At 33.9% G+C, this 14906-nt stretch overlaps 2 protein-coding genes across 2 annotated transcripts; one reads left to right on the forward strand and one right to left on the reverse strand.

Annotated features, from left to right (window-relative positions):
* Positions 1-2523: 2523 nt before the first annotated feature.
* LOC108489709 (40S ribosomal protein SA-like) lies at positions 2524-4741 on the reverse strand. Its single transcript, XM_017794413.2, has 5 exons — positions 4408-4741; positions 3539-3801; positions 3229-3426; positions 2934-3147; positions 2524-2840 (listed from the first exon to the last, which is right to left on the reverse strand). Exons 1-5 carry the CDS (start codon positions 4553-4555, stop codon positions 2734-2736), a joined length of 930 nt encoding a protein of 309 aa, XP_017649902.1. The 5' UTR covers positions 4556-4741; the 3' UTR covers positions 2524-2733.
* Positions 4742-5467: 726 nt separating this feature from the next.
* LOC108489458 (protein SLOW WALKER 2) lies at positions 5468-13783 on the forward strand. The gene is made up of 16 exons (XM_017794017.2): positions 5468-6329; positions 6798-6873; positions 7226-7345; positions 7989-8064; positions 8445-8513; positions 8629-8709; positions 9073-9144; positions 9654-9746; positions 9923-10075; positions 10171-10254; positions 10383-10526; positions 10826-10915; positions 11463-11545; positions 11638-12006; positions 12318-12540; positions 12713-13783. Exons 1-16 carry the CDS (start codon positions 5645-5647, stop codon positions 13373-13375), a joined length of 3081 nt encoding a protein of 1026 aa, XP_017649506.1. The 5' UTR covers positions 5468-5644; the 3' UTR covers positions 13376-13783.
* The last annotated feature ends 1123 nt before the right edge of the window (positions 13784-14906 follow it).

Genomic DNA, 14906 nt, shown 5'->3' on the forward strand with positions numbered 1-14906 from the left:
TATCTTCATTTTTTTTGACCTATTGGGAGACAATAACTCGAATAGAATAATTTCAATTTCAGTTGTTAGGATCTGCTAGACTTCACTGGCAGCCTTTAATTGAGATCATTTTTGAGAGGATTAAAAATATAGTTTGCTAGTACATATTCTAATAATACAATGTACAATTAACCTTATATATAGCACGATAGATGAACAGAAAATAATCGGATAAAATTCTTACATAATACATGTATAAGATGGGACGAAGATCCACTTATCTTAATTATGCTTCAATTTCGAGTCTCAAGGACTCAAATCTTAATCAACAATTCAACACCTCATTTTTATATAACAATTCAAGACCAAAATAAATAAAATAAAAGTTATCCATTATTAAATTCGCTACATAATTTATAGTATAACAATACAATTAATTGAAGGTAGTTTCTGCAACCATACAAGTTACCGGATATCTCATTTGTTTCACTAAATATGACTTTTTAAAAATAATTTGTAGAAAATAATTAGCTTTTCAGGAAAAAAATTAATATTTTTTCGTGTTTAGATTTAGAGGTGTGCATGGGCCGGGCCGGGCCCATAAAAATTTAGGCCCGTTTACAAGGCCTGGGCCCGGGTCAAAAATATGGGCCTGGAATTTTGTCCAAGCCCGGCCCGGGAAAAAATTGATAGGCCCGAGCCCGGCCTGGCCCGGTTATATTTTTTTGCTTTTTTTATAAAATAAAAAACTTTAAAAAATAAAAATTCAAATACAGTTAAAACATAAAAACAAATATTAAAACAAATAAAAAACAAGATAAACAATTTTTAAAATAATACATAAATTAAAAATATAATAAAAAGTAGTTATATTAAAATTGAAACAAATTAGAACTAAAATAATAACTAAATTAATAACAAAACAAAAAATTTACAATATCAAAATAATATTAAAAACGACAACATATAACATAATAAATAGCTGTAAAAGAACAATAAAACACGACAAAAAATAGCAGCAAAATAGCACCCAAACAACACCAAAACAGCACCCAAACAGCACCAAAACAGCACCTAAACTGCAGCAAAACAGCAGTGAGCTAGGGACTTGCTTAGAAATGAGAATAAAGGGAGGAAGGAAGCAGCAGGAGGAACTAAACGAAAATGAAAAAAAAAGAGAGAAAAGTTACTTAAACTTAAAAATAAAAAAGGGGAAAAATATAATATTAAAACCGGGCCGGGCTCAGGCCAAAAAATTCTTACCCGAGGTTCGACCCGTTTTTTAAACGGGCCTCATTTTTTGTCCAAGCCCATTTTTCAGGCCTATATTTTTACCCAAACCCTCCCATTTTTCGGGCCGGCCTTCGGGCCGGACTGGGCCGCCCGGCCCATGCACACCTCTAGACTTTAGATGGATCAAGATAAAATATTTTCTATTATTTAGTAAATTTTTGAAAATATTTTATAAAAGTTATTTTAATGAAACAAACATACATTTGACATTTATGATAAGTAGTGAATTGATTACAAAGTGACCTTAAGGAGAAATTATAGTTAATAATTAACTTTCATAATGTTAAGGATTAAATTGTAATTTTTTGAAATTTATAATTTAAACAAGAGAAATGATATACATGAAAATTTGTGAAATAAAATATTATAAAAATATTTTATTAAAGTGCTTATATGGTAAAAAATAGATTACATGACAATAGGGACTAAATTGGAAAATATACAAAATTGTGAAAAATTTAATATGTGAACAAGGAGCTTATGATAAAAGTTTAATGAATGTGTTATCAGATATGAAATACGCATAAAGTGTTGTAAAAGTGAAATTATGAAAAATATAAAATTTTTATGATAATGACTAAATTGTTAAACTTGAAAAATATATAAATGAAATACATAGAAATTTAATATGTGAATTAATATACTGAAATAAATTATATAGTTAAAGTGTAACAAAAACGAAAATTAACTTAACATAATTAATTAGTGAATATTAAACTTGACATAAAAAATTAAATTGAAAATTTATAAAATTTATAAAAATATTTAATAAATAAATAATGTAATAGAAAATAATTTAACCTGATGTTCACGTCAAGTATGCAAATATAACAGTGAACAGAATAAACTCAATATTTAATAAGACATTTTACAAAAATAAAATAGTAAAAATACATTGAATCCAATTTTACATAGAAACAAACTGAATAGTTATCGTAAAAATTAAATAAAATAACAAATTTCAGATGTTAGCCAATTTAGCTAGACATTTAAGCATAATTGAAAATTTGAGAAAAATAACACTTTAAAAGGGGAAACTGATATTCAAGTTTGAACATAGCTGGGACTAATATTCAATTTCATTGGCTTTTATAATTGAAAGTACATAAACAATATCACAATAAACATTAAATACTTAAATTTAACTCTATTTGACCAAAATAATATACTTACGAAAACAGATAACTATAATTTTTTAAAAAATTCCCACGAGAAGACTAACTTATGCAGTAGGAAGAAACGCAAAGCATATTTCTGATATCAAGAAACCATTGCCGCATATAACAATAAATTCATCACTTTTGATTCCAAAACAAAAAATAACAAAAATCCCTAAATAATGTCTATAAAAAAAAACTATTTAACTAAATCGTGCCAGAACACACAATTCCATTGTTCGACATAGCTCATATTTTAAAAGCAAACCAAAACATTTTTTGTCAAAATCATAATAAATCCCTCTCATTCCCAGCCAGTAGCAGCAGGGGCCGACACATCGATAGGAGCACCAGGGGTTTGTGCTGGAGGAGCTGCAGCATCCCACACATCGGAAGTAACGGCAACTGCAACTGCATTTGAAATTCCAAAGTTAATTAAGCAAAGGCAACAATCAACAACATGTAAATTAAATAATATGTACAAAGAATTCTTCAACAACTTGCCTTGATCACCCCAGTTACCAGCAGGGACACCAGAGATAGGTGCCTGAACCATATCAGCAGACCATTGATCACCTATTTGTGCGGGCCATTGGTCAGCTGCTAAAGCACCCATTCCATAATCAGCAGCAGGGAGTCCATAATCAGGAGCAGCGATTGCTTCCTCCTCTTCTTGCTGTTTAGCTTCCTCAGGCTCCCTGTAGAAGAATAGATCAACCTGCATACATGCAAATCACGCATAAGAATGTGCAAATCTCAGAAACATCAAAATCACAACATAATGGTGGTGCTCTTTTACCATGACATCCCATTTCTGTCCAGGAGCAATCGTTCCACGCATCTGAAGAACCATCCTAGCTAACAGCCAGAAAAGACAACCAATGCTGTGCTTTCCCTTGTTATTGGCAGGGATACCAATGTCAACATATCGCATTGGTGAGTCAGTATCACAAAAAGCAATGGTTGGAATGTTTCCAAGAGCTGCTTCCTTGATGGGCTACAAGATAAATACACTCAAGTGTTAGCTAAATCCAAAACCATTTTCATTAACTTATTGTTTATTGGAACACCATAAAATTCAGCACAATTCAACCATATAGTAAAATTACCTGGTGGTCAGTCCTGGGATCTGTGAGGATAAGAAGACGAGGTTCACTGAACGATGTCTGGAGCTGGTTAGTGAAGGTACCAGGAGTGTGCCTTCCAGCAATTGCATGACAACCAGTGTACTGTGCAAACTTCAGTACAGCTCTCTGACCATAGGGCCTTGCAGATTGGACAATGATGTCCTGAGGGTTCTCAATAGCAACAATAACACGAGCAGCAAGTTGAAGTTTCTCCCAGGTCTTGCCAAGGTTGATGATGTAGATTCCTATCAATGACAAAAACAGAGATAATTTACTCGTTAAAAACAGATTAAAACATACATAACTTTTAGCTTATAACCAAATAGATTAAGTTAATTCATGGTGCTATTAAGATCCTTCTCTGAAGTCAATTAATCTGAACCATCGTGTCATCAATAGCAAAAATAAACTACTAGGAAAACCGGCATATAATGAACAAATTACTATTTATATAAGCAACAAATAGTCTAAATACAAAAAAGCCAAATAAAAAGCTATGTTATCATCAATAACCTCGTGTTCCAATCAATTGTACATATTATTCTACGGAGTACGAAACGTGACAAGCTAAATTTCATCAGAAAAGCTAAATAAAGTTGCAGGTGTAAGATATATTCCGTAAACATACAAGATATTTTAACATATAAATTGAGAACATGAAAATACTAAAAGCAACGCATTCAACATATCTCAGATCTCTATAAATATACATACTATACTAATCAGATAAAACAAAGAACATCAAAACTCATAACACCAAATAAGAAAACAAATCAAATCCAAAAAGCAGGAAAAAAAAACCCAACATTGAAATAGGTAAAGGAAAAGGAAAAAAAAAAGGGAAAATTTACCGTCATTGCGACGCTTGAAGACGTAACGCTCCATTTGGAAGTCACAGTTTTTGGTACCGAGATGGACTTCGGCGGCCAACATCATTTGGATGTCGGCTTCTTTAGGAGAAAGCTGCCTTGCGGCGGCGGGGACAGTGGCGGTCGCCATACTTTTGTTTTTCTCTTTTTAACTGCTAAACCCTAAAGGAGGGGGATGGGTTCTCCACAGAGGAAAATATGGAGAAGAAAGAGAAGAAAGCAAAAGAGGCAATGGTGAGAGGGCTGAACACCTGTTTTGAAGTTATTTATAAAGTAGAGTTTCGAAGTAACCCTAGTTATGTGCAATGACACTACTGTCCTAGTTGTTTCTTCCTATTTTTCCAATAAATAGGACTCAAAGGCCAATAATGCCGAAATGAAAAACTCGAAGAAAGGCCCAATTCAATTAAAATTCTATTTATAACTTAATTCAATTAAATATCAAATTCCACTCAATTAAAAGCTATTTTAATTGATTAATAAACCCAATTCTATTTATAACTTAATTCAATACAATATCGAATCCCCACTCGTAAATATATATTATAATTTCAATTGATTAATAAACCTAATTCAATTAAAATTCTATTTATAACTTAATTCAATTAAATATCAAGTATCGAGTAATAGACCTATCTGTGGATTAAGTTACTCATTTCGTCATGAAGGCCTACTTGAAAAGTGAGAGGATTTGAATAAAAATATAAGCTTTAAAAATGAGTTTAGATAAAAAAAATAAGGCTCGTTTAGAAAATAGGCCAACACTTGAGTAAGCCTTTTTCGGTCCTAGCCAGGTCCAATCCTATTATGCAAAAAAATTACTATTTTTTTCTTTTATTTTTTCTTGTTGTTTTTTTCACTATTTTACTACTAACTCACTATTATATTACTACTATTTTATTGTTATTATTTAAATATTATATATTTATTATTAATTTTGTTATTATTTTACAGATATTTATTTATTAAATTGTACCTATATTAAGTTGCACCATTTTTAGGGCTGAATCCAACACCTCTATAAAAATTCGTGACAAACTCGATAAATACATTGTTAGTGGCTGCCTATTACTAATAATACAATTGCAATATTTCAACCCGCAACCCGACCCGCCCGAGAACAAGTCTTTAATTGATTTTCCATTTCTCCATTGTTTTAAACCCTAAACCCCTGTATATCCTAGATTCTCTTTTCACTGTTAGAAGCCGTAAAGCAAAGATGTCGAACTCGAAAACCGCACAGGACGTAGAGCTACTGAAATCTGATATAGCCTCATTTGCTTCCTCTCTTGGCTTCTCCGCCGATTCTTCTCTCCCTTATTCCGGCTTCAACGATGTCGATTTTAGGAAAGCTGGTCCCCTTAAACCTCCAAAGCCCCCCAAAACCCCAAAACAGAACTCACAACTTGAAAAGAAACCTAGCAATAACCAGACCCCCAAAACTGATAAAAACGCGAAAAACAACCAAAGACCAAAGCCCAACAAGCCTCCCGTTTTGTCACTTGATGACAGCAATAAGAGCAATAGGTTTTCTAGAGATCCTGATAAGTTTAAGAATTTGCCAGCTTTGCCATTGGTGAAAGCGAGTGCTTTAAGTTTATGGTACGAAGATGAGTCGGAGCTGGAGAAGAAATTGTTTGGAGAGGAGGGGAAGGGGAAAAAGGCTGTAAATGTTAGAAATGTGGAGGAATTGAAGAGATTGGTGGAGAAGAAGATGGAACTTGGGGAAAGATTGATGTGGCAGTACGCGAAAGATTACGAATTATCGAAAGGGAAGTCTGGGGATATGAAAATGGTGTTGGCTAGTCAGAGGTCAGGGACGGCTGCTGATAAAGTTTCTGCTTTTTCATTTGTGGTTGCGGATAATCCTGTTGCTAATTTGAAGTCACTTGATGGGCTATTGGGTATGATTATTTTCCTTTTTTTTTTCCTGTTGTTATTAAGTTTTTTAGTAGTTGGGAAACTATTGATTGGTGACTTTATGGTTCTAATGCGTTTAATTTATGTTTGTAGCCATTTCCGAATTTATGCTTATATAATGAAGTTTTGGTTGCGTTTGCTTGCAAAATGAGGAATGTTCTTAGGCTTTTGCTTGCTGTTGAAAGCTAAATATTGTACTACTTTTTGCACGAGCCTTTTTTTATGACTATGTTTGCTAATTCAGTTTTTCATTGAATTTGATTTGTGGCAATGGGTTTAGTTTTACATGTTGAATGTTGCAAGTTCAGAAATCTTTTGATTAGTTTGAGTAATGTACAATTTGCAAAATGTGTTGCTCTGCATAAATATTATTACATGCATTTGATTCACCCTGGATAGTTCCCCTATTTTCTGAAATGCTATTGTTCAAATGGACTTCTTTGCTGTTGCAGGGTTAGTAACATCAAAAGTAGGAAAACGATATGCATTTACTGGATTTGAAGCTTTGAAAGAACTTTTTATTTCAAAGTGAGTATTCTCTATCCCCTCCCTGCCCATGCATGCCTAATCCTCTTTCTTTCTCCTTGAGTTTCTTTTCAATCATACATCCATGTAGTTCATGTGCTTTAGGATAGAGTGAATATTATCGGTAAGGAGGTATAAGAGCTTTTATGTGCTAAGTTGTGCCCAAGATTAGTGACCTCCTTCTGTGGTAGCTATTCTTTAATAGGCTTCCGAGATAATGACATTACAGACATGAATCATGGGTCATGCACTTGTGGAAGATGTGAAGATTTTAGGAGGTCACTGCAGATTTGATGGTTCTTGTAAATTTCATGTACTTTCCCAATTTACTCATTACTCACTTAAATTATTTCAGGTTATTGCCTGATCGAAAGCTGAAAACACTTATACAGCGTCCTGTTGATGAGCTTCCAGAGACAAAAGATGGCTATTCCCTTCTACTTTTCTGGTATTGGGAAGACTGCTTGAAGCAGAGGTATTTTAACTTTTTTTTTAATACCTTGTTGCAGTTGTATGGTCCTTGAAACTGAGAATTCAATAAATTAATTTAGGCATATACATGGTTTATGATTCCTATCAGTAGGCTTCCAGTCTGGCCATGCAAGCATTAGTTGATTAAGGTTTATTTTTGTATGTGCACAGCTTGCCTGCACTTGTTAATAACAGAAGATGTGAGAAAAAACTTACTGCTCTTTCAGTCCAGAATGGTTAAAACTAACTCAAAACCCCAAAATTTGCTCAGCCCATTCTAAATTGAAACCTAATCTAATGCAATTTGACCATAATTAAGTTAACAACTTAAATTGTACCATGAATCCGAGTTAACTTGTCAAAATGATCCAAAATGAGCTATCCAAAGTCTACCTCAAAATTATTAACTAATTTGATTTTCTAACTCAACAAATTGTACTAATGACTGAGACAAACATAATAACTAGAGTGTGAAACCAAAAAGGCCTGACCTGAAATGGTCTGAACTCAAGATAATCCAAAGGTAAAACAACTCAAATTTTCTTCAAATCAGAATGATACAACCTGAAGTGACTTGATCTGCTTGATTGACACCTCTACTTTAGTCAAATAAATTCATCTCTTACACATTTGAATAACTTTTTTAGGTATGAACGTTTTGTCGTTGCACTCGAAGAGGCATCAAGAGATATGTTACCGGCTCTGAAAGACAAGGCACTAAAGGTTTTTCTTATCTGCTAAATCTATGCATTTCTTGTGATCATAAGCAGATCTCTCTTTTTGTGGATGATTGACTAAAATGAGTTTTCCTGTGTAACTTGTGCAATCCTCGAAGCTTTTTGACCTTTTGTTGATTGCTTTTTGTTGGAATTCCTATTTTACAGGGTAGTTTAAGTTGATCGGATGCATTTGAACTTCGTTGAATTGAAAATAGATCATAGATCAGTCTAGAGCATCTTGATTTGAGTTTTGCTTGGTCAAGGTTTTGCTTCAGGGAATGAAATCCAATATCCTAATATGAGTAGTTGGAAATGTTTATTCTCTTTGCATTCTTGTTTCCATCAGGTTATAATACAAATGTCTCAACCTTTTTTTATTTGCAGACCATGTATGTACTGCTAAAGAGCAAACCAGAGCAAGAACGCAAGCTTCTATCTTCGCTAGTAAACAAAGTAAGTTGATACTAAATTACTTGAACACTAAAACTTTCCTTTATTGAAGCCTATACAGTGTACCAGCTTTTTAAGCGGTAATAATTTTGTTTCATCATGTTTTGGTTATCTACAGCTTGGAGATCCTCAAAATAAGGGTGCATCAAATGCTGACTATTATTTATCAAACCTGCTATCTGATCACCCTAATATGAAGGTATAAGCTCTGTTAACTTTGTGTTTTTGGTCATCTGTACTGTATTTCATTGTTTCATTATCCATACCAAGTTATAGGTGAGAGTTTTGCTTTGAAGTGGGAGATATTTCAAAACTAGCTAATTTTTATCTTATCATTGATATTGCGGTCTATGAGAGCAATTGCCTTGCCTCTTGTCTAGAGAAGTAACGGCAGATGTAATTGTAGGACCAAAATTTTTGAACTTTTTGAAATGAAAGCACTAGAATTATCAATTGTGTTATTTCCTGTACAGGGAACTGAAGAAAATTTTAAGATATTCTTGCACATGTTAGTGTTGCATATAGCATTATACTTATGCTAAGAGTTTTTCTGTTTTGGCAGGCTGTGGTTATTCATGAAGTGGATACTTTTCTTTTTCGGCCTCATCTAGGACTACGTGCCAAGTACCATGCTGTATGTCCATCCAGTTCTTGCTAATAAAATATTATAAATATTGTACTATACATTCTTTTCTACCTGTGTAGCATCATATTTACTTATTCAGTATATTGAATCAAGAAATATTGCTAATTAGTGAATGGGGTTTTCATGTTACTTCAAATCATCCATTGAGGGAGAACATATCATCTCTTTTTTAAACCATAGTAGGTTCTTCAGAAAGTTTTTTTTAAAGCAAGTATTTTGTATTTTTAAACAATTATTGGACATATTTCTTAGAGCAATATATTTTGCTTTGACTTGACTTGATATAAATGCCCTATTGCTGGCATTTTTTTTCTTGATATAAATGCCCTATTGCTGGCATTTTTTTTTGGAATTGCTTGTGATAATTAGAGCTTGATGTCTGTATCAGATGAATTGCTTGTCACTATTCTGAACTCCATTAGTCAAAATTATTATGCAATTCATTTTTTCATTGGACTTAGCTGGGAACTTGCTAATATGTCCTTTTTCATGTACAGGTCAATTTTTTGAGCCAAATTCGTTTGAGCCACAAAGGAGACGGGCCAAGGGTAGCCAAACGTTTGATAGAAGTATACTTTGCACTTTTTAAGGTATGTGTGGGTTTCTATTTAATTACAGAATTTTGTTTGTATGGCTGCATTTCCTGTTTCTTACTCAAATTTAACTAATTACTTGGATATCGTTTTAATATTTTTTCCTAGACGTGTGTTTGTAGTCCAGTTAGTGATTTTGTGAAAATAATAGATTTTATATTTCACAATTGCAGGTATTGATTTCTGAGGCAGAAAAAGGTCAGCCAGTGGATGACAAAAGCAACAAAGCAGTAAAAAGTACACATAAGTCTAAGGAGAACAAAAGAAAAGGTAGTGGGGAATCACATGTTGAACTGGATTCAAGGCTTCTGTCTGCTCTTCTTATGGTCAGTATTGTCTGTGTGGAAGTTATTGTTCATGATTTGAAAAAGATTTGCAACTTTATCAAACTTCCTTGATTTCTCCTTTTGCATATCTGCAGGGAGTTAATAGAGCATTTCCTTATGTTTCAAGTAATGAAGCTGATGACATAGTTGATATAGAAACACCAATTCTCTTCCAACTGGTAGGCACAATATGATACTTATTTGTTATTATTATTCGGCTAGAACATGTGGATAGATGTTTTGTTGCTTCTTGTTGAAGTGATTTATCATAATCTTGATCTTGGATGTCAACATGGACAATTTTCAGGTTCATTCCAAGAACTTTAATGTTGGAGTTCAAGCGCTAATGCTTCTTGATAAAATCTCATCAAAGAATCAGGTTGTCAGTGACCGATTTTACCGGGCTTTATACTCAAAACTCTTACTTCCTGCTGCTATGAATTCATCCAAGGCAAGTGAAGTTGAGATTTGGTTAAATTTTGTTTAAATGCAATATGTTTGTGGTCTAATGCTTATTGGATTTTATGGCTCTAGAGAAGACATGTTTCTATATATAAGAATTTTGGAAATAGATGTTTCCGCAAAAGCATTTTGTAATTGTGTGGAACATGATTGTAAAGCTTGTTTTTGATTGTTACTCATTGAAACGGAATCACTATTTACTGAGTACTATATTACTGTACAGATGCTTTTGTGGATTCTATTAGTTGAAAAAAGGAATTCTTAAATTTACATGGCATATCTTTTCAGGCGGAAATGTTTATTGGACTTCTTCTGAGAGCCATGAAAAGCGATGTCAATTTGAAACGCGTGTCTGCCTTTTCAAAACGTATATTGCAGGTAAGCAATGCGTTGCACACTCTCTTCGCTTACTCCTTTGGTTAGTTGATGCTTTGAAGGAATGCATACAATGCCAACACTTAGAATTACTGTTCATTTCATAACCAACATTTTTTAGTGCATGAGCGGATGTTGTATGGGAATTCATGCTAGTATAATTATTATCTTTCTAGCCTTGTTGGCTACAATTGTCATAAATGATTTTCGTAATTTTCTGATATATTCCTGAATTGCCTGTGGTATTTGCTTGTTGACAAGAAGTGGGGCAGGATATTGATAGCTATAGAACAAGACAGTTCTTATTTTTGCTTAGCAGTTTTAATCTTTGTTCAGTTTCTTGTGATGTTATTTTTTGAGTTTGTATAGCATTTATTCTGTGAATGAACTAGATGTTGTCTGATTTCTAGAGATTTAAGTAGACATCTATCTACAAACTTTTAGCAATTTGAATTTATACTGGTTCTACAAATGAACCAGGTGTTGTCTGATTTCTATAGCTTTTGGGGTGTCTACCATCTTTGAAATTAACAATTTGAGCATCTCCTAGGTTGCACTTCAACAACCACCCCAATATGCTTGTGGCTGCCTTTTTCTTATATCAGAAGTTCTCAAAGCAAGGCCACAATTATGGTAAGGCTGGTTTCATTTAGATGGCCTTGCACCATATTTTGTCATGTTTAGAAGTTTTTTTCTCTTCTGACAAGATTGCTTTTTCTGTTCAGGAATATGATGCTCCAGAATGAGTCAGTTGATGAAGATCTGGAACATTTTGAAGATATTGTAGAGGAAACTGCCTCTGAACCTAGCTTGGCATCAAAGAAAGAAGAAAATAATCATGATATCTGTGGTGGTGAAGCTGCCAACTCTGATAGTTATTCTTCAGAAGATGAAGGTGTTTTGCCATCCTCTTATTCTGATGACGACATTTCTGAAGATGAGAAAGAGTTGTTTATAAGAGAGACTCCAAAGGATCAACATCACCAGGAGCCCAAAATAATATCCAATCAAAATGCATTAACATCTCCAAAATCCACTGCCAAGCCTTTCTTGCCCGGAGGATATGATCCCAGGCACAGGGAACCTTCGTATAGGTATCTTTTCCTTCATCTTTTTCCAGCTTGTGGTGTTTCATACAGTTACACTGCTTAAATCCTAGTATGCTTGACTGACCAAGTGATCTTTGTATAAATTGGCATCATTATCATTCTGATTCTTAAGAAAGTAAGAGTTTTCTGTGAATCAAGGGAGAAACCGTAGAACACTTAACACGGTTTATTGGCTTCTTTTTATTAATTTTCATTATATAAATTGCACCGGGATTTTATCATTGATTTTCTTCTTTATCTTGTTGGGTTTTCAATGATGATTTTGTGGGACTGCGTGTGTATGACTGTCTCAACAGCAATGCAGATCGTGCAAGCTGGTGGGAGCTGATGGTACTTTCAACCCATGTTCACCCTTCAGTTGCCACCATGGCTGCAACCCTTCTGTCTGGGGCCAATATTGTTTACAATGGAAACCCATTGAATGACCTATCACTTACCGCTTTTCTGGACAAGTTCATGGAAAAGAAACCTAAAGCAAGCTCATGGCATGGTGGATCCCAAATTGAGCCTGCTAAAAAGGTTAGCTTTATCTTCTCAAAGTCGTTTTGCTTTGATTTTGAGGTTTCAGTCGCTTTGAGGAACTTTCTAGTTTCTGTGCCATGCTATTGATTGATTGAAGTAGCTCTATGGTGGAAGTACCCTGCTGTGAATAATTTGAAATTTTTGCTGACATAGTTTTCTGTTTCCTCAGCTTGATATGAACAACTATTTGATTGGACAAGAGATTCTGTCATTAGCTGAAACAGATGTTCCCCCAGAAGATCTTGTCTTCCACAAATTTTATATGAACAAAATGAATTCCTCGAAGAAACCAAAGAAGAAGAAGAAGAAAGCTGCAGAGGGAGAAGCTGCTGAAGAATTGTTTGATGTTGGTGGCAATGATGTGGATGATGATTATGTGGATGGTGGTGATGACAGTGATAACGAAGAGATTGAGAATATATTGGATTCGGCCAATCCATCTCTTGATGCAGACGGGGACTATGATTATGATGATCTAGACAATGTTGCCAATGAAGATGATGACGACTTGATAGGTGATGCCAGTGATGCAGAGATGGACATACCCTCAGACGATACTGATGGAGAGGGCTTTGATGTTGATGCTGGCACTGATAGTATCAATGACAATGGTGATGATGCCATTGGTATTGGAGATGCAGATGATCTTAGTGATGGTGAGGATGAGTTTCATCAAAGAAAAAGGAAAAGAAAATCTGGTAAAAAGACTTCAGCTTCTCCCTTTGCAAGTCTTGAAGATTATGAGCATTTGCTAAACGAGGATAGCCCAACCGAGAAAGATTCCATAAAAATGAAAACGTTCAAACCTCGGAAAAAGAAGTTATCTACGTGATTCCTGCCTTACCTGGTTTATTCAGAATCTCATGGTATTGCATTCTGAATGTTTGTTTAATTATGTGCCGGAAGATCGATCCCTTGGAACCCATGCCTTTCATCAATAATGGATGAGGCATGCCTCACTCCGAATGAATGGATGAACAATTTTCCCACCTCCTTTTAGCATCAGAGTGAATCTAAAGCTGGTAAATGATGCCAGAAGCAAGACACCAAGGGAATTGAGGGTAGGAATTGACCGAGTAAGAAAATTTCGTTCATTGTCTTTTATATGTTATAATCTAAATGTTGTTTTTTACGTAATCATATTTTTATGGAAATCTTGTGGCAATTGGTAGCTTTTGTGATTGATAATTGAAATTTTCTTAAAACAGAACAAAATGGACAACTGCTTCATTGAATAAAACTCTTTGGAGTTCACTTCACTCATTACATGCACGCATGCATGCATACAATGCATATATTTTTGTATGCACCACCCCTTGATCCTGTTTCCAATCTACCTATATGTGTTACTTTTAACTGCTCATTGACATGATTCATATTTAACCATAAATGTACAGTTTTACCAATTAATACCTCTACAAACTAATTACAATACTAATACGTAATTAGCATCCTATTCTTTTATACATGTGATTTTCCCTTGCTATAACTGTAAAAAAAAAAAATCCATGTTCTTTAATCATGATCTTCAAATAATCATATGTTTTGTTTAATTTGTCATTAATAGCTGCTGAAATATTTTATGATTAGTAGTACAAAATGGAGCTAAACAATTATTAGTAGTTGACACCAGGGTAGGCACATGACATAAATCTACAACAAGATGTCCAAATGTTACTTCTAAACCACATGATCCAAATTTTGAGATATTGTTTCATGTTCACTTGCAGATTTCCTAGCCACCCTACTGCCTGCCTATGCACCATAGCCCTAGCAAACCCTTTATAAAATAATAGTTCAATCATTTGATAACCCTTTATTTATCAACCCCTCTTTGACTTATTTAGCATGCGAGGGATTAAGTTGAAATTAAGCTTTAATTCACTCAAATTTTTTTAAAAAGTTGGATTTCCTCGAGATTGGGTTCTAGTTATGATACTAACAACAGTTGGCTAGGGACCTTTTTGTACTAATTTATTATGTATCCCCTATGTTCAAGTGTATATTTATAATAATGAAACTTAAATATTTATACATACAGTTGTAGAACCTGGTGATTAATCTTGTTCTGATTGTAATGTATTCTTACATTAATTAAACTAAACATGTTTAAATGGAGGTAGGTAAATCATTAATCATGTACATACTGTTGTTCCAATAGGGTTGGAAGCGTGTAAATTATTGTACTAAAAAATCACACAAAGTTCAATTCCCAGGGAAGAGAGGTGGATCACAAGGATCTCTTAAATACCAAGTCTTTCCTTAGTCAGAATATTCCTTCTAACGTAATTTAATAGCACAATTAAATACTACTATTATACCCTCAAATATTGAAAGAAAAATAGGACAAAAGAACACAAGAG

Source organism: Gossypium arboreum, chromosome 10 (genome assembly GCF_025698485.1).
Source record: "Gossypium arboreum isolate Shixiya-1 chromosome 10, ASM2569848v2, whole genome shotgun sequence".
NCBI lineage: Eukaryota > Viridiplantae > Streptophyta > Magnoliopsida > Malvales > Malvaceae > Gossypium > Gossypium arboreum.